General features: G+C 53.3%; 1 protein-coding gene across 1 annotated transcript in view; it reads right to left on the bottom strand.

Annotated features, from left to right (window-relative positions):
- Sult4a1 (sulfotransferase family 4A member 1) overlaps positions 1–17,385 on the bottom strand; it is a 28,692-nt gene extending 11,307 nt beyond the window's left edge. Inside the window, exons 1-4 of the mRNA XM_052160853.1 lie at positions 17,211–17,385; positions 5,686–5,816; positions 3,932–4,012; positions 3,413–3,539 (exon numbers count right to left, since the gene is read on the bottom strand). Of these exons, the coding sequence (XP_052016813.1) occupies positions 3,413–3,539; positions 3,932–4,012; positions 5,686–5,816; positions 17,211–17,379 (508 nt within the window). The 5' untranslated portion in view covers positions 17,380–17,385. The remainder of the gene's footprint in view (positions 1–3,412; positions 3,540–3,931; positions 4,013–5,685; positions 5,817–17,210) is intronic.
- Between the last annotated feature and the right edge of the window lie 3,088 nt (positions 17,386–20,473).

A 20,473-nucleotide genomic window follows, 5' to 3' on the forward strand; every position in this document is an offset into this window, starting at 1 on the left:
CCATCCCAGTACAGATGTCCTGAAGACCTGACACGGCAGGAGGGGCTCTGAAGACATGGTGCCGTCGGCTAGTGCCAATGCTCAGAGAAAACAATGCTCAGAGAAATCAGAACAGCCAGGTGGTGGTGGCGGCGATGCCGGCGCACGCCTGTAATCCCAGCACTTGGGAGGCAGAGGCAGGTAGATTTCTGACTTCGAGGCCAGCCTGGTCTACAGAGTGAGTTCCAGGTCAACCAGGACTACACAGAGAAACTTGTCTCGAAAAAAAAAACAAAAAAAAAAAAGAAAGAAGGAGATGGGGGGAAGAAAGAAAGAAAGGAGGGAAGGAAGGAAGGAACGAAAAGAAAGAAAGAAAGAAAGAAAGAAAGAAAGAAAGAAAGAAAGAAAGAAAGAAAGAAAGAAAGAAAGAAAGAAAGAAAGAAAGAACAGAAGAGAAGAGAAACGAAAAGAAAAGAAAAGAAAAGAAAAGAAAAGAAAAGAAAAGAAAAGAAAAAAAAAGAAAAGAAAAGAAAAGTAAGGTCAAGTGGGCTGGGTATGTGAAACTCTTGAGATGGTTCCAGAACAAGGCCCTGCCCCATGACTTCTGGTTAACTCCAGGTACTCTCAGGGAAACCTGCAATTAAAGACAGGTGGGAACCCTATACCTCGCCACGACACCTCAGGTCTGGGAGAGGCATTTGGCAGGTATAAGAGGACTTGACCCAGTCTGCAGGCTATGTCACAGCATTCCTAGTAGCAAGTGCCATCGTGTTCCCATCTCTTTGGCCGAATGGTGCGGCCCTGTGGTGGTCATCATGCTGTGTGGCCATGGGGGATGGGAGGGGGGTGTCTGTGGGGTACTATACAGAAGTGGTGCCCGAACCTTCCCGAGCATCAGGAAGATGCAGAGGCAGAGATGGCTGCCTGCATCCTAAGTAAGGAGTTGTACTGGGGCACAGTGGACCGACACAGCCCTGGTTGACCTCTGCAAACTCCTCTTAGCAAATCTATTCATTTTACAGAGCTGAGTCTCAGGAAAGAGCACGTGGCAGGCCAGGTCACAAGTGGCCACTCAACTGCCGTGGGTGCCTGGGCCCTGGTCTGGACTCATATAATCTGAATCTGTGGACCTCAGTCCAAGCAAATGCGGTCCTGGGGCAGGAGGAAGGCAAGCAGCCTAGTGAAGGAAGGGGGAAATGCTCCCCACTCCTAGAGAAAGCACAGGACTCCAGTCAGCCTAGACCCCACTGGTCACAAGATTCTGCAAAAGAAAGGCTAGCCAGGACCATGAACCAAGCAAAGCATGCTGACTGCCACCAGGGAGCTCAAGAACACCCCACTGCCTCTGTACTTGGAGCCACCGAGGAAAGAGACACATGCATGCTAGGCGGAGCTGAGCCTCCAGAGAAGAGGCCCTGTCACAGCTTTCTGCTCCGCTCCGTGCCTCGCTATGGTAAGACCATGAAGCCACTTACACAGGGCCTGCAGGATGTCATAGCTCAACACAGTCCCCACCTAGGAAGAGGCCACCTCTGAAGGACGTCCCACGTGGCACAGGTCAGTGTCCATCCACAGACCACTGCCAACAGAGCATCTGTTTAGTGACCCTGTCCACCATGTGCTTCTGTCATAGGAAGACTGTCCAGAGAGTGCATCACACTAGACCACTGACCCTACCCAAAGGTTCCACAGGCATGCCACTTGACCCGGACATCCCTTATCCCCGGCACTGGGATCTCAGGTCACCAATACGCTCATGTAGATCTTCCTCAGGGTGCCTGCTCTGTTCTCTACTCTGTCCCACACTGGGGACATCAAAGTCAGGGCCTGTGATGCTAGGCAAACACGCCTGCATGCCCAGCCTTCTCACCACCTTTCATTTTGAGACAAGGTCTCATTAAGTTGACCAAGCTACCCTTGAATTCGCTCTGTAGCTCAGGCTGGCCTTGAGCCAGCACGTCTCCTGCCTTAGTCCCTGAGCAGCTGGGATTACGGCCCTGTGCCACCATCCTAGCCGGGAAATAATGTTGTCTTAATGCACCTTCCCCTAGCTGCCACTTTAATTTGAGCTTTGGACAGGGTAGAAGGATCAGCATGTTGTGTTCGCTGAGAGGCTTAGAGTGGAGCTGGGAAACTAAGCACCCAAGTCAGAGGCTTCGAGGAGGATACAGGCCAGAGGGCGTAGCCTTGAACCTGGGGCTTTGCTGGTTGATAGTACAGATGCTGAGGGTGCTATTCCGGGGTACCTATGAGGGCAGAATGGGTGTTGGGACTGAAGGTATGCCAGGGGCCAGGAGAGGGCTGTTCAAACACCTGGGAATCCCAGTAGGGGCACCCAATAGTGCACAGGGAAAGAAGCTGGGTGGGGGCCTGGGGCAGGCTCAGGGACCCTGGGGAACAGGTGCTACAGTTTCCCACCACACATGGGAATAGGGGACCAGCTCTGGGCACAGGGCATAGCTGAAGCCATGTTTAACAAAAGGAAACCCTCTGGGCCCCTGTGGGTTTCCAATTGCAGGCAGCCCAGTATGTCTGCCGCAGTTTACTCTACAGGATGTGTGCACCACAGCCTGGATAGGAAGGTCCTGGAGGCTTCCCTGAGGCCTACAGCACTTGAGGCTTTACCGTTACACACTCTATCTCCTCTTGACTCACAAGCACTCTGCAGGACCCTCTATGAGCCACACTGAGCAGTTAACATGTTTTCAGACTCAGTGAGAGGACAGTCTCAGTGTGGACTAATGAACCCATGATCTAACCCTTTCCTCATGACTGGGTCCACACCACACTGTTCCTTGCCAGCTGCAAGACCCACAGGGCTGAGGAGAAGGGGAGCTGGGGGGGGGGGGGTCATGGGAACACAAAGAGGTACTGCTACAGTGGTTCTGAGGAGATAGATGACCTGCAGGGTGAAGAAAGACAGAGATGGGATGGGGCTGCTTCCTCCTCTGGTCCCTGACTTCCTAGAAGACAAGTTGGGTGGGCTGGGGTGGGTGGAGAGACCCTGCTCCCTCTACCCAAGGCAGAAAGGAGCCAACACAAAGTACACATCCCGAAATCCCTGCTCTGCATCACTGCATCCCGTGAAGTGCAGCCCACCTGCGGCAGCCTTCACACTGGTCTCTTCCATTCACAGCCTAGAGAGCGGGGCCTCTGCGTTCACAGTTGTCATTCTCACCTCACTAAGAACCCAGGCAGGAAGGACAGATGTATGACTGGAGAACCCGCAGGGGGGTGGGGAGCAGGACTCAGAAGTCCCAGGATCTGCATCGCCTCTAAGATCCATAGCTCCCCGGCCTCAGCACCTCCTCCCTTTGGCGAAGCCCCATCTGCACAGTGGCAGGTAAGGTACCATTAGAGACAGGGCTTCCCAGGAGCCCCCAGCAGTGGCTGGTAGTTACAGGGTAGAGCACACACACCCTGGGGCACTTACATTTGTCGTTCATGAACCTCCGACAGAACTCCTGGAAGGTGCCTCGGTAGCTCATGGTCCGCAGCGAGCGGTGGAACTGGTAGTAAGAGACCACCAGGTCCTTGGGGTTGCGAGCCATGTAGATGACCTGCGGGAAGCAGAGAGATGGGTGGCCCCGCTTCCTGATGGCCAGGTGTCCCCTTGCTCTTTCCAGGCACTAACAGGCTCATACCACAGGCTGAGTGCGCTGAGTGAGCACGTGACAGTTTTTACTGGGCACTGTCATAATCTGTAGGAGACAGAAGCCTGGGAACTTTGTAACTGAGGACAGAGACAAGAACAGGGAGCACAGTGACCTCCGTCCTCCAATGTTCAACAGTGAGAGAACACCCCCTACTCCTGGTAAGCATCGAGAAAGCCCTGCGGACATGATCCAAGAAGGACCCTGGGCCAAGGACAGTGAGTGGCACCTGGAGTAGTTTCAGAAGCCTAGGGTTCTTAATGAGGAAGCGGGGAGATGAGAGATGTGAGGTAGGTTACCTTGGAGTCGCCATTGTGGAGGTCAGAGGGCAGGAAGCGGTAGGGGAGGTGGCTCTTGATGAGACGAGGGGATGTCAGTTCCTGCAGGAATATGTGTGGCTGTTATATTCATGTATGTGTGCCCACACACATGTGTGTGAGCACACACACACACACAAGCACGCACGCACACACATGCATGCATGCATGCACACAAACACATACATGCATGCATGCATGCACACACACACACAAACACACCTCTTCTTTCCTCCCATGGCCTTTCTAACAGGTCTGGGAGGCACCTGACCAAGCAGGACTTAGTATATGCTCCAACTAACTACTGGAGCCATCTGGACATGGTACACAGCAGGCTAGACCCCAGAGTTGTCATGAGAGTCCCTGTCCCCAGCCTGAGTGATTGATCCCTTATAGCCGTAGGGGTTGGATCTGAGTGGCTGTGAATGAGGAAGGGTCCACAGGGCAGGGGAAACACTTAACACGGGCATAAAATAGCGCCTGTAAGAACGCGGGGATGCCCAGCCCCAAAGCATCCAGCTATCTTCAACTCTGACCTCACAGCAGCCCAGGAGATAATGGGCAGGAGCTCTGGCGCCCTCAGCCCTCTGTGCAGAGGCCCTCATCTGCATCTTGGGACACTCTGACCCTCTCTTCCTTCTGTTCTTTAGATGTCTGCTGCCTCCTGGTGCACTGTCCCCAGCTCTGTGGCCATCACGACTTCCTGCCCTATGAGGTGGGAGCTGTCAGCTCACTACTGCCCCGATGCAGGGGCACTTAGAGAAACTCCCAGTGTTCCCTGGGGAGGGGTCAATGTGACCTGCACAGACTGCAGACAGGGGAACAACCTCCCCAAGAGCAAGAGGCATCTGTCGTCAGGACATGGAAGTGGGGCTCTCAGAGACATGTCCCCCAGTGCTTTCCTAGCAGAAAGGTGAGGGGAGGGAAGGGGAGCAGAGGGGAGGGAAGGGGAGGGGAGGGGAGGGGAGGGGAGGGGAGGGAGGGGAAGGTTGCAAAGCCTGAACTACGAGGTAGCAGGGGATGGAACAAATAGAAAGGTTCAGATACCTCTAAGGAACAAACGCACAAACCCACTTACTGCTGATACAGGATCTCATCACGCACCCCAGGCTGGCTTCAAACTCATGTTATTCTCCTGCCTCAGTGAACCCAGTGCTGGGGCAAAAGGTAGAAGCTACCACACCTAACTAATTTCCTTCTTTTTTTAAAGATGTATTTACTTTATTTATATGAGTACACTGTAGGTGTCTTCAGACACACCAGCAGAGGGATCCCATTACAGATGGTTGTGAGCCACCATGTGGTTGCTGGGAATTGAACTCAGGACCCCTGGAAGAGCAGCCAGTGCCCTTAACCCTAACCACTGAGCCATCTCTCCAGCCCACTAATCTCATTCTTGATACCAAAAATTTTATTCAAACACGTCCTTCCCAACTCCCTTGATAGATGAGGAAAGGACCAGGATCTGGTTCATCCCCGGTGGCCCTCCAGGCCATAACCAAACACATGTATTTAATTTCCCCTCCACCTCATAGACTTCCTGCCACTGACACCAGTCACCTGTGCCTGACCGGTCCCAAGGTTCACAGTCAAAACCTCAGACCTGTCCGTCTCTTCCTCCTGGCTAGCTGGAACCGCCTGGAGGCCTTCAGTTGTCCCATGAGCCCTCAGGAGCCTCTTGAGAAACCACTGTTACTGGGCAGGTGTAACTAGGAAGGAAGGTGTCACACAAGTACCTTGATGATGTCCAGCCCGGGCTGTGGGTACTCCAGCACCGGCAGCTGCTCGTCAATGTTCATGAGGCCGATTTCATCAGGGTCGGCACCCTGGCTCACCAAGTAGACCACCTCTTGCAGCAAGCTTGTACCTGGGTAGAGACGCGAAGAAGGGTGCTCAGAAGAGCCACTGGGCCAGCCTCCTCACAGTCAACAAAACTCCTGCTGCCTGAGAAGCGGGCACAGAGCTCAGGGAGCAAGAGGAGTCTGAGGAGAGACCAAGAAATAGGCCCAGGCTGGACGTGAGGCCTGAGCCCACCACAGCCGCCAGTGGCCAGCCTGCAGCTTACCTCAGCGTTCACTGGGGAAGGACATCTAGGAAAACAAGCACCCGCAGAGCATGATGGGACCAAGTTCAACTGAGGTTCCCAAGAGCTGAACTATCCACTGGATTCAGACTGACCAAGCTCAGAGAGCAGGGGTGTGACCTCAGCTACCAACTGACTCCTTCATCTGCCCAGGGTCTACTAAGCTAAGCACACATGTCGCCCACGCTCCTTGAGGGAAACAAGCCGACAGTGACAAACACTCCAGATCCTTCCTGGTTTGTCCTTCATGAAACACCCAAGGCCTGAAAACACTGATGGTCACAAGATGGGACAGACGAGGCACGGAAGAACAGACATGCAGCAAGGTTGGGGGAGGGAGGAGGATCCAGGACCTTGGTGCGACTCTGGCTGCTCCTTTGCAAAAGGAGCATGAGGTGATGGTGGCAGGACCAGAGGCCACATGAAGTGGTCACTTACTCAGAGACATAAAGAGAAGCAGGGTCTCAGGTCTCTCCCTGCACCTCATGGGAGGCGTGTGGAAGTTGTGTTCACAAAGAGACACAAACGGCTTCTGCCTGTGGCAGCCTGCTCTACACAGCCTGCTGCGCAAGACGGGAGGAGATGACCAAGGCCAGAGCTGAGGCCACACACGAGGTAGCTACACAATGCAGAGAGGGGCCCACCAGGAGACATGGGCATGGTGGCGCAAGGGGCTAAGGACCTGTGGATAAACCCCCATCTTCCCAAAGCAGCAAGACACGGATGGGTCCCCTGCTGGATTTGGGGACCATCAGTCCCCTCGGGCCAGATTCCATTGTCTCCAACCAAAGTTACTTCCACGAACTTCCCCTTGTCCACAAGCACCTGAGTTCAGGTTTAGCCTCCCTCCTCACTACCTCAGCCTCTCAGGTGGTTATAGCATCTTCACCCTACAGCCTGCCTTCTCAGAAGCTCTAGGACACTTGAAGCACACACCACCATCCAGACCCTCGCTGAACTCCCCCATGTTAAGCCTGGCTGGCCCCACTCCATTCTAATCCCTGTGCATGAGTTACATCCAGCAGGATGCCTGGGTGCTGCGGTGACACAGCTGAGCTAAGGCCTCAGGGCCAGTCAGCAAGGAGTCGAGGGAGGCAGGCAGGCAGGCATGCCTGTAGCTCTCCAGACCCTGTGCCCTCCCGTTCCCAAGGCACAGGGAGCAGGTAGTTCTCAGAAAGCTAGGCTAATCTCCCAGGAACTCAAAGAAGAGAGGTGAACCCATGCCTTCTCTGTGAGCTTTGGCTCCTATAGCTTCCTCTCTGGCCTTCCCAAGGCGGCCCCATGCAGACCCACCCGCCACAGGCCAAGCCTCGTGGATAATGCACACATCCTACCAGGTCAGTAGAGATGGAGTCTTGTCCACAGCCCTTCTCCAACACCTCAGCAATCCACACCTTCAAAAGCTGTTCAGACCAAATCACCTCACCTTTGTCATGCCTCAGCAGACCCTGACACTCCACCACTACCACAGGTATGACCAAACCTGAGCTTTCTTACCCACGGGGATGCTGTCTTCATGCCTAAACTACTTCCTGAGAGGCCCACACGCCTCTCTCAGCAGCTGTCCAGTAAACACACCCGACTTATTTTCAAGGTAGTATAGTCAGAGCTTAGGCCTGGGAAGCCAAATCACACTGCCCATCTATTTCCAGGGGTCTTTGCACTTCATAAAAGTGACAGCTCAAACCATGTCTAGATCCACACTCACACATTCTCTCTCTCTCTCTCTCTCTCTCTCTCTCTCTCTCTCTCTCTCTCTCACACACACACACACACACACACACACACACACAGACCTATAATCCAGCATTCAGGAGACAGAGCCAGGAGGATTGAGTTGCAGGGAATCCTGAGTTACAGAGCAAGATCCTATCTTTAAAAAAAATTTTTTTTTATAGTTAAAAAGCAAGACTTTACAAAGCCTTTACTGTGTGTGTGTATGTGTGCACTTAAGAGAAGTGGAAACAAGCTGGGTGGTGGTGGTGGCGGCGCACACCTGTAATCCCAGCACTCTGGGAGGCAGAGGCAGGCGGATTTCTGAGTTCGAGGCCAGCCTGGTCTACAGAGTGAGTTCCAGGACAGCCAGGGCTATACAGAGAAACCCTGTCTCGGGGGAAAAAAAAAAGATCCTATCTTTAAAAAAATTTTTTTTAGTTAAAAAGCAAGACTTTACAAAGCCTTTACAATGTGTGTGTGTGTGTGTGTGTGTGCGCGCGCGCGCGCAGAGAGGTAGAAACTGATGGAAACAGAGACAGAGAGAGCTTCCCCCCTTACTCCTTGCTGCTTCCCTGTGGAAGCCCTTTGTCTCCGCCTGCTCTGGTACCTGTCTGCCACATGTGACCCATCAAGTAAAGGCCTGCGGGCCTGTCCTTCATGCTATTCCTGCTGGGCCAACAGCCCAGAAGCCACACACCCAAGGCCAGATCCCAGCTATAGGCAGAAAGCCAAGATGTTGTGGTGGTCCATCCATCTCCAAGGGCCTGCCATCTGGACACAGCTCACACTGAGCTGTGCAGGACACACAGGAGGCAGCTCAGGCACCAGGAAGAGAAGTCAGTGAGGAAATGGCCATGGACACAAGGCTTTTCAGTCACACAGGGAGGGTTCTAGGCCATAGCTGGAAGAGGGAGGTGCCCATGCCCCATACACACACACACATACACTCACACACTCACATGTGCACACACACACTCGTGTGCACACACACACACACACACACTCGTGCACGCACGCGTCCGCACTCACGCGTGCGCACATGTACACACACTCACACACATACTGACACACACACACACACATTCAGACACACACACACTCACACACACACTCACACTCACAAATGAGGCTGAAAGGCCAGAAAGTGCGAAGGCCCTGGTGAGGCCAGCTTGTCTGTCCCTTCTGGTGACTACTGTCCACACGGGCTCAGCTAGCGTCCAAGAAAGGCCCTGAAATGAGTCTCTCCTGGCCCATCTCCATGATCCATTTTTAACATCCTCTATCCTGCCTTCAGCCCACATAGGCCCGTGTCCCAAACAGACCTGAACTGTATTTCAAAACCACCTCCATCTATACGTCCACCCTTCCCTCCACTACAGATTCATGTTAGGAACAGCAACCGCCAGAGCCAGTGCAGTTCTCCGCCTCCCGGCCGCCCATGAGCACACAGGCAGCACTGTGAGCCTTGGCTGGCTGTTTATTTAAAACCCATTAAGTTGGGAGGGACCCAGAAGATTCTGGAGGGGGAAACAGAGGACAGATATGACCAAAATGTGTTTTATCCATGTATGAAATTCTCTTAATAAGTAAAGCTATTATATTTTTAAAAATAAAGAAAGCAGAGCCTCCTTTCTACAGAAGACACAGGAAGGGCAAGCAGGGGACCTGCTGGGGTCACAGCTGCTCAGTGGCTGATTAATACTGAGTATGCAGATTGTGGGCGTGCACCCCCCCACCCCCCCCCACCCACCCCCCCTACCCCCCCATCCCCCCCACCCCCGAGCTGGGACAACCCTGCAGAATGACCTTACTTCATCTTGTCCCACCAACAGGCTAACAGACTGGGATAGCTCCTGAATGAGGTCCTGGGTGGGGCCTCCTGCCATCAACTCTGGGCCTCAGGAGCAGGGTGCAGAGGCACGCCCCTCTCAGTGGGTCACCAGGTGCAGGGTGGCAATTAAAGCCATATCAGGGTTGGAAAGAGCAGGGCCAGGGGCTCAGCCAAACCCACACTAGTACTTGGAACAAGGGAAGCAGGGAAGTCCCAACAGGCCTTCATGCTGCCGTGGTGGCCACCGTCATGCTGGGACACCTCAAAATATACAAAAGATGTGGCTACCGGTGCTGTCTAGAGGAGGGAGCCCCTGAACTACCAGCCTGCTGAACCCTGGCATAACAACCTACAGGAGAGACAGCTGTCAGTGGGGAAAGCAGCCAGGCTCTCCACTGGCTCTGCGTGTTGGTGGACCAATGCCATGCACAGCTCACTTCGCTGACATAGCCCAAGCTTGAGTGGCACAGTACCGATGTCCTCCTGGTGGTGACTGACAGGACACTCTGACCTGAGTCCTAAGTTGAGATGTATGGAAGGCCCTGGAATTCAAGAGTGGACCTGCCCAGGAATCCGGGGACCCGCAGCCTGTCAACACACCCAAGGAGACCAGCGAAATCTTCCCAGAATTCTGGAGACGAGATGCTAATGAAAGCAGAGCCCACCACCCCCTGGTTCCTGGGGATGGGTCTTTTAATATTCATTGACAGTATTCACCAAAGCCACACTGCTATCGAGTTTAACCAACCTAAGTACAGTGGAATGTATGACAGAAAATCCCGTCTCCTCCCCCAGACCCTACTCCCAGAGGCCAAGGCTCAGCTGGCTCTACCCACCCTCCTCCAGGTAATGTGTTCTCATTCACAGCCTGTGTATCTCCAGTGATCTACTGATCTTCACACAGGACCACAATGCATGCCCTCCTCCCAGAAAACCACAGCACAGAGTGGAACTAAACATGTGCTTAAAGCAAGAGAGAAGTACTGTACTTCTTAGGGACATACATACACATTATATATATTATATATATACACACATATATGTATATATACATATATATGTATACACACACACACATATATATATATAACACATAATGCATATATACATACATCTAGCTATTCTGTGTACAGTACATCATTGTCTTAGTCAGAGTTTCTATTCCTGCACAAACATCATGACCAGTAAGCAAGTTGGGGAGGAAAGGGTTTATTGAACTTACACTTCCACATTGCTGTTCACCAAAGGAAATCAGGACTGGAACTCAAGCAGGTCAGGAAGCAGGGGCTGATGCAGAGGCTATTCAGCTTGCTTTCTTATAGAAATCAAGACCACCAGCCCAGGGATTCCACTACCCACAATGGGCCTTCCCACCCTTGATCATTAATGAGAAAATGCCTTACAGCTGGATCTCACAGGGGCATTTCCTCAAGGGAGGCTCCTTTCTCTGAGATAACTCCAGCTTGTAGAAAGTGCCAGTACAATCATGAGGCAATTGTGCATCCCGGCTCATACAATGCCTTGGCTTTCCTGTGTCTGGTTTTCTATAATCATTAATTCAAGTCTAACACACTCTCTGGATGATGAGAGACCTGGGTATCTTCAGCTCGGTTTACAATGGGCACCCTTGCCCACGGGGATGCAGTCAAAGCCCTAGCAGGCTTCTGAAGCTGTGAACCGCAGTGAGCTCTACAAATTATGTTTTTTTCTAATACATACACACTTATGATAAGGTTCATTTACAGTAAAAGATTAAGAGTAACTTATCCAGCCTGTGTGGCTGTGAATCCCTTTAATTCCATTGCTCCAGAGGCAGAGGAGGGTGGATGTCTGAGTTCAAAGCCAGCCTGATCTACAGAGTGAATTCCAGGTTAGCCAGGGCTACACACAGAGATTCCCTGATTCAATCGATAAACCAATCAATAACCATAATTATATGTTGTAACAAAAGTTATATAAATATGATCCCTCTCTTTCAGGAGTTCCAGGTGTGTGTGTGTGTGTGTGTGTGTGTGTGTGTGTGCGCGCGCGCGCGTGCGCACTTTAAGCACATATTTGTGTGTGAAGGACCTTGTCTCAGAAGGATGGAAAGGACAGAGGAATGAAGGAAAGGAGGAAGGAAGGGAGTCTTAATTCTTCCTTGCTCTGCAGAAATGCTCTCCGACATGTTTGGCTGTGAATAACTGAAATTAAACGGGGAAATCACTGTATCTCCTGGGGACATGTCCCTGCCACTCAGATCACTGGTCGCTCCTGAAGCACCCTACACAGCTGTCTCCCTGCAATCTCCCTCCATCTCAGATGCATGCTGCCCCTCACCCATGCTCCCTCCTCACTGGCTCTCTCTTGTTTGCCTCTCCACCTCCTGCAGCACCAGCAGCAGCGGGGCTGAACACAGAAGCCCAGACAGAATCTTGGACTCCGAAGGTGTCGTTGGTGTTGCAGGCTTCCCAGAACAGGATCTCGGTGTCCCTAGCATCCAGCAGCGGAACCGCTCTGCCCTACAGCCACCTGCTCTGAGCCCGGTGCTCACACCCGAGTCCTGAAAGCCACGGTCTTGTGAGCCACCTCTGCTCCACTCCCTCTGTGCGCCAACCTTCCAAGTTACGTATCTTCCTGCTACTTGGCATCATTTTATAAAACTTTTCTTCTACTTCACAGCCGTTTCCTCCGCTGGACCCTGCAGCCCAAGCTTACTGTCCCAATTCTTGGAATTTCCCTCTTGAGACTTTCTAGAACGCAAACTACTCCCAACAATCCCTTCTCCACGCTGCTTTCTCTGAGAAGGTACCGCCCTCACTGTCTGAGGGCAGAAGCCATCGAGGCATGGGAAAGGACACTTAAGACACCTACTTCGTGTCTTTTGCCTGCACTAAACTGTTACGCTGCAGTGGTGGTTCTCAACCTTCCCAGTGCTGTGACCCTTTAACACAGTTCCTCATGTTGTGACCTCCCAACCATAAAATGATTTTGGTGCGATTTCATAACTGTAATTTGCTACTGTTATAAGTCATAACATAAATATCTGATATGTAGGATGTCTGATAGGCGAACCCTGTGAAGGGGTCATGACCCATAAGTTGAGAACCACTGTCCTCCAGGAAGCCTTTCTACCAGGCGGGGGTGGGAAGCAGCTGGGGAGGTGAGGGGAAGTCCAGGTGTGTGTGCACATATGAGATGTGGGGGTGAGACAGACAGATGGACATACAGACACAGACAGACACACACACAGAGGGGAGAGGGAGGGAGGCACAGGTAGGCAGAGACACACAGGTAGTCTGATAGAACACCCATCTATTTCCCTAGAGAGGACCCATCACTTCTCTTCCCCTTGGATCTGTACAATCCCACAGATCAATTCTTTGGTGTCCATGTTCCCAAAGATGGCAACCTCCGACCTCTGGGCTTGAACAGGGATCCAGACATCCCGTCAAGGACAGGTGGGGCTGGGAACCTCACCTCTCAGGTGAATCCTGAATCCACCTCTCAGGTGAATCCTGAATCCACCTCTCAGGTGAATCCTGAATCCACCTCTCAGGTGAATCCTGTTAGTCTACCGAATGAACGACTAACAAAGCCTGCGCTGAGACCAAAAGGTGAGTCCAGTCACCAAGTGTAACTTGCTCCTTCTATTCAGGCCACACCACTTTGCCACGCTACAGAAACCCCATGAACCTGGAACCTGGTCCACAGCTGTCCAGGTGCTTCAGTTGTTAACTCGATGCAGCCCACAGGCATCTGAGGAAGTCTCAGTCCAGGACCAACCAGCTCACACCGGCCTGTGAGGAAGTCTGTGAAGAATGGTCTCGATGTGGGGCCCCCACCCCACCCACTGTGGGCAGTACCATCCCTAGGCAGGGGGTCCTGGGCTGCGTAACGAAACTAGCCAAAAAGCGTGAACCAGGGTGAACCTGCAAGCAGTTCCTCCACAGTTCCCGCCAGCAGGCTCCTGTCTCGGATTCCTATCCTGACTTCTCACAGTGATAGATTGGGACCAGAGATCATGAGCTGAAAAACCCTTTCCTCCTCCAAGTTGCTTTGCTCAAAGGGTATTTTATCACAAGAGAAAGCTCCCTGGGATGCCCAGCATGGTCTTTCAGTGACTCTAGGAGCCAAGGAAAGACATCACTCCTCTTGGCCTCAGTTTCCCCACTGTGCCAATCTCCAGGGCCTGCAGCTCTCTTGAGTGGACACTCACTTGGGTGGAGAATACCTGCTGCCCCATTGGTGCAGATGCCACCTTGCAACCTATTAGCTGAGTGCAGGAACTGTGTGGTGACGTATGCACCCCAAAACAGCATGCCCTAGAAAACACTGGACAGATGCTCCTGAAGGGAAGAGCTAAGAAGTGGGGACACCAAGGGACCTCATGAAGACATGGAGGATACCCGGATGCAGCTCAGCCATAACAATTCTGCTGTCACTCTAGTAGAACCATGTGACCCGCTCGCTGTAGCCAACACAGACTTCTGGCCATCCTCTATATGTCTACCAGTGTGATGGCCTTCCCAGGCTGGGCTGTTCATCCCAAAGCCATGAGTTAGAAGAAGGTGAGGACAGGCTTGGCTATACCCGCCTGGAACAAGCCTGGACTCCCTGCAGACGTATGGGTTGGCTCCAAGTCTGGCTTAGAAGGACTGGAAGCTGTCCTCTAACTAGGGTCAGCTAGGCCCCCACCACCGGCCTTCTTCAGTCACTAGGGGCCCCTGATGCTGAGGTGGATGACTCCTTGATGCCTGGAGGCGCCTGGCCTCAGCCCTGAGGGAGCTCTTCCCTCAGGGAGGCTTAGGTTAAAAGAGCAGTAACAGCTGGGCAGTGGTGGCGCACGCTTTTAATCCCAGAACTTAGGAGGCAGAGGCAGGTGGATTTCTGAGTTCGAGACCAGCCTGGTCTACAGAGTGAGTTCCAGGACAGCCAGGGCTACACAGAGAAACCCTGTCTCAGAGGGAAAAAAAAAAAGAATAGTAACAATAGTCCCTCCCCCAACTCCTACCCGAGCACTGGAGCATGGTTGGGGACTTGCCAGTGACTCCTACCTCTCTCCCAGAGGCAAAGAACCTGAGATGTGTCCACCCTGTCTCTCCAAGGGCCCTGCAGACCAGGCAGGAAGTCACAGAGGCTGTCTTTCTCTGATTCTGGTTCCTCCTCTCTCCCAGCTGAGACCACTCCCCTGCCTGATTAATGCCGGGCTACTCTTCTGGCCCAGTCCCACAGTCAGGCCCAGATTCTCAGCCCTGGAGGCCAGTGGGTCCAGGAATGCTGGCTGGGGGCAGCCAGGCTCAACCCTGACCAGGTTAGTGACCCCAGTGCTCTGGGCACAGCACCTGGCACCTGCGGCAGCAATGTTGATGGCAAGGCACTGACCCCGGGGTGACCCAGAGGCTAGTCACCTGACTTGTGAAAAGACAGCTTTCCTCCCAGCAGAGCCTGAGAAATTCACCTCAGCTTGGAACCTGCCACACAGGTGACTACCGGAGCCACAGTCGTGTCCCCCACCCCACCCCAACCCCCATGCTGTGGGACTCCCAAGCTACCCTACTCAGACATAGGGGGCAAGGCTCAGGAGCTGAGCCAGGGGAGGAGCCTGGAGGGGGCTCCTGGGTCTTCCTAAGTCATCTGTGCTCTAGCATGATGGCCTGGAGGAGGAGGGACAGGGAGTGGCAGGGGCATCCATCAAGGAACACCAGGCCACAGGACTGTCCGATTCAGGAAGGCAGCTCCCAGGATGGGATGGGGAGGGCAGAGCTGGGATCTCTGAAGCACCACTGAGGTCTCATTGCTAGGGAAGGAGTTGATGCTTTTACACCAACTCTGGCCCATGCTTTTCTCTGCACTTGGTACATGTTACACACAAGACGTGGTGTCTGTTACACAGAAAACGAGCATCCAGCCAAGGGGGATGGTGGAGGCTGAGACAGGAAGATTTCGAGTTCAAGGCTAGCCTCAGCTACACAGCAAGTTCAATTCCAGCCTGTGCTGAGACCCTGTCTCTCTTGAACAACAAAAACTGGCATCGTGCCGGCGGCGGTGGTGGCGCACGCCTTTAATCACAGCACTTGGGAGGCAGAGGCAGGTGGATTTCTGAGTTTGAGGCCAGCCTGGTCTACAGAGTGAGTTCCAGGAAGGCCAGGGCTACACAGAGAAACCCTGTTGCAAAACAAAAAAAAAAAAAAAAAAAAAGCTGGCATCCTGTAGGGTAGCTGTTACCCCAACAGTTCCAGCACTGAAAGGCTTAAGCAGGAAGACTGGAAATTCAAGGACAGCCTGGAGTACAGAGAGACTCTGTCTCAAAATATTCACACACGCACTCACATATAGATGTTTCCCATCTGACTCCTCTCTGCAGTGTCCAGGGAACTCCCCAGAAGCCACCAGGCTCCTGCACAGGGTTTGTCTAATACTCGCCAGCCCTCCAAGTTCACAGCTGCGCCTCCAGCCTGGCCCAGCCTCTGGTGTCCTGGGTCCAAGGCCCTCCCCGAGCCCCTTCCAGTACCAACCCCCACCTCCTCTCCTCTAGGAGCTCCACCGCAACCCCAGCCACACCCCCTGGTCCTATGGGCTCTGAAAACCAAGTCTCCCACAATTCCCAGGGTCTAGGGAGGGAACTAGAATCTTCCTTTACCCATGGGCACATTCATACAGTTTGTGGCAAGGACAGAACAACCATGATGCCTCCGTAAGTACCACCCTGAAGCTGGGCACCCAGCTGAGTGGCAGGGCAGACAGGAACCATAAGGGCCATAAGGCCCTGGGTTTACCCCAGACACTGAACCAAAAGAGACAATTCCAGGTACAGCCATGAACCCAGATGTGGAGCACCCAGTGGGATGACCTGTACATAGAGAGTTCTCTGAAAGCCAACCCTAGCTAAGGCCAGCAGGGACCCAAGGCTGGGATGAGGTTGTGGGGTGTTTGCAGCCTCAGTCAGCCCTGCTTGTCTCTTCCAGGACAGCCCAGCTGGCTGGATGCCCGGTGGTGGATCGGTGCCTACACCCAGACTTGGCCCCAGGGCCTTTGCACCCCCACCCCTACCCTGAGAGCGCCCACCACTCTGTGAGAATGACGGGCTGCTGCCCTAAGAACCGGGACTCCACCCTGGGAGATAGCCTGCTTATATTTTCTCCTGTAACCGCCTGCTTGGATACTGCGGTGTGATGGACAGCCACCTTCTCAACTACCCTGAGCCTGCAGGACAGTGGTCACAAGGACGCCCTACAGGGACAGTGAACAAACAGGAGAACCAGCTAAGCTTGTCCTACAGACCCCAGAAAAGGCACCACATAGCCATCTCTCCACCAGGCCTGGAGAGCTGAGTGGCTGAAATCTCAGCCCAGCTGTGTGACCTTGGACAAGCCTCCTCCCCTCTCTGAACATCTGCCTAGAAGCTCTACCTTACACCGGCTGCTGGGGACCCAGGTGCCCAGGTGACAGTCAGCCTGTAAACAGGATACAGGGGCAGCGGAGGGCGGTCCCATCCCCCACAGAGCCCACACTGAAGGTGCACCCGCTGCCCCTCGCTGCCCCCACCACATGGGGAGCGGGGCAGGACTAGGACACAGAGAGGCTTAGCGACCTGCCCAAGGTCACACAGCCGCGCGAGCGACCGGTACGGCGTGGGGTTCCCGGCTCACCAGACTTGGGGTAGGTGACGATCCACACATCGCTGGGCCGCACTGGGAAGTCGGCGATGTCCTCCATCTTCCCGCGGCAGAAGGGCGGCAGCCGCACGCCATGGAACTCAAAGTACTTGCTCTCGAACTCGCCCGGGGTGCCCGGGGTCTCCGCTTCGCTCTCCGCCATGCCGCCGCCCGGCCCGGCCCGCAGCTCCAGGGCGTGACGTCACGGCGCCGGCGCGGGGCTCCGCGGGCATGACGTCATGGCCGCACCCACGCACGCCGCGCCCCGTGACGTCGGTGGCCGAGGCCCCAAGCCTGCCGCAAAGGTGCGTCCGGTCCGTACCGCTGCCCGTCAGTCATCCGTGCCAAGTCAGGGTCCCCACGCCCTGGAGCAAAAAGAAGGCGTCTGCGCAGAACCAGGGCGAGCCCCGGAGTCCGGGAAGCCGCACCTCCCGAAGCTTCTGATGCCAGACACGGAAAAGCCTGCAACAGAGCGCGGCTGACAAAGGCAGCGCTTAGAGAGTCTGCAATCAGGTTCCAGAGAGGACTCCCCCAGGAAGAACCTCGGCAGAGAGGCCCCAAGAAAAGAAACCCCAAGACAGAAGACCTCCAGGCAGAGAGGATCCCCCATCCCCTCTCCCCTGACCCCCAAGCAGAGAAGACCATCAGCAAAGGATTCCCCCTGCAGATAGAAACCCCAGAGTGGGCCCTTCCAGGCAGAGACCAGACGCTTGACAGAGAAATCTCCAGGCTGAGTAGAGGCCCCCCTTCCCGAGGACACCCCAGACAGAGGTGATCCCCCTCCTCCAGAGAAGAAACTCCCATACAGAGAAGACCCTCAGCAGAGAGGAACCCAAGAATGGACATCCCACCCCACCCCCAGGCAAAGAGGCCCCCCCCAGGTAGAGGGGACCCCAGCAGAGATGCGCCCTCAGAACCCCCCCCCAACCCTCCAGGTGGCGTCCCAACCTCCTTGACAATGGGAATCCTACTTCCAAGAGCCACATCTGGGGAAAGCAGCTAACAAGAACCCAAGGGGATGGGAAACCCCTTTAGGAATAGAGCTCCTCTGGCTAGTGAAGCCCTGGGGTCAGTTCTCCAGCACCAGAGAAAAGGGAAACAGACAAACAAAAATTGAGCTTGCCACACACTTGTGATCCCAGCACCTGGAGGGTGGAGACAAGAAGATCAAGAGTTCAAGGCTGGGGGCTAGAGAGATGGCTCAATGGTTAAGAGCACCGACTGTGCTCCCAAAGGTCCCGAGTTCAAATCCCAGCACCCACATGGTGGCTCACAACCATCTATCATGTGATCTGATGCCTCTTCTGGTGTCTGAAGACAGCTACAGTGTACTTACATATCATAAATAAATAAAGAAGACTTTCTTATAAAAAAAAAAAGAGTTCAAGGCCAGCTTCCCCTACATAGGGCATCAGATGCTAGCTTAGGGGACCAAGCTAGCTTTTATATGAGAGCCTTTCTCAAGACAAGAATAAGGGCAGAGAAAATGGGTTCTTTTTGCTGTCTAGCACAGACCTGTCTAGGTACAGAGAGGGGGTATGGGACTTGCTGGTTTTCCCACTGAAGGGCATCGTGGGGAGCAGTTGGGGTAACACAAGGGGCCTCTGGGTCCCAGTGCCGTTGTTTTGGGTGTGGTCCCTGAGAACTGGAGAGGAGGAGATAAGGAAGAGCCCCCTGAATAAGAGACCGTGTAAACTATGCACTAAGATGGTGTCCTGGCGCTGACAGGATGGCTCAGTGGGTAAAGCACTTGCTGCCGAGCCTGACAACCTAAGTTTCATGCCTGAAACCCACATCCTGGAAAGGGAATACGCCCACAAGCTAACCTTTGACCTTCACATACACATCAACTTGCATACTTAGCCACACATGAAATAAATGTAAAATGAGTTGCTTTTAAAAAAAAAAAATTTTAAAGGCAGCGTCTTGGCTGTGTCAGTCATGGCTTTGTGCAGTTTCAACTCAGTGGGCAAATGCTGGAAGCATCTGAGGTGTTAGCCATCGTCACAGGATCCCTGTGATGCAGTGTCTGCACTGGGCAGAATCCTGCCACAGAGCGGTGAAGAATTTATTTCTCATACGTGATGAATGTCCTGGTCTGCTTGCATTTGCTTGTCTTTATTTGTTTATCTTTTTACTGGACTTCCCTGTATGGATGTTTTGCCCGGACATGTTCTGTGCACCTGGTGTCCAGTAGGATAGAGGATATCCCCTGGAACTGGAGTTACAGACAGTCAGTAGCCACTGTGTGGGGTGCTGGGAATCACAGCCAGGTCCTCTGGAAGAGCATCCAGTGTTCTTAACCACTGAGCCATCCCTCCAGCTCCCTGATTTGTTTTTTTTTTTTTTATTGCTGTGCTGAATGCCTGACCAAAAGCTGTGTGGGGAGGAGAGGGTTTATTTCAGCTTACAGGTTCGCTGTCATTGGAGGAAACCTGGAGGCAGGAGCTGAAGCAGAGGCCATGGAGGGGTGCAGCTTGGTGGCTTGCTCAGCCTGCTTTCTTATAGAAGCCAGGACTACAAGCCCAGGGATAGCACCACCTGTAATGGGCTGGGCTGGGCTGGGCTGGGCCCCATCAATTATTAATTAAGAAAATTCCCCACAGCCTTATCTTTGGGCTCATCGGATTGGGGATATATATTTTTTTTCAATTGAGTTTCCTTCTTTCCAAATAACTCTAGCTTGTGTCGAGTTGACAAAAACTAACCCGCACACATGGTATGCTCAGGCACATGAGACAACCAGTCCCATGTGATTCCACGTAGAGTCCAAACAGAACCAGTGTCTGCAGACAGAAGTCTAAGGGTGTTGACTTGGGGGCTGGTTTTGTGTGTCAACTTGACACAGGCTGGAGTTATCACAGAGAAAGGATCTATAGTTGAGGAAATGCCTCCATGAGATCCAACTGTAGTGTATTTTCTCAATTAGTGATGAAGTGGGGAGGGCCCCTTGTGGGTGGTACCATCCCTGGGCTGGTATTCTTGGGTTCTATAAGAGAGTAGGCTGAGCAAGCCAGAGGAAGCAAGCCAGTAAGGAACATCCCTCCATGGCCTCTGCATCAGCTCCTGCTTCCTGACCTGCTTGACTTCCAGTCCTGACTTCCTTTAGTGAGGAACAGCAATGTGGAAGTGTAAGCTAAATAAACCCTTTCCTCCCCAACTTGCTTCTTGGCCATGATGTTTGTGCAGGAATAGAACCCCTAAGACAGGGGTCGACCGGGAGTAGACCCAGGTCACATGATATCAGTGCTGACAGG

Source organism: Apodemus sylvaticus, chromosome 17 (genome assembly GCF_947179515.1).
Source record: "Apodemus sylvaticus chromosome 17, mApoSyl1.1, whole genome shotgun sequence".
Lineage (NCBI taxonomy): Eukaryota > Metazoa > Chordata > Mammalia > Rodentia > Muridae > Apodemus > Apodemus sylvaticus.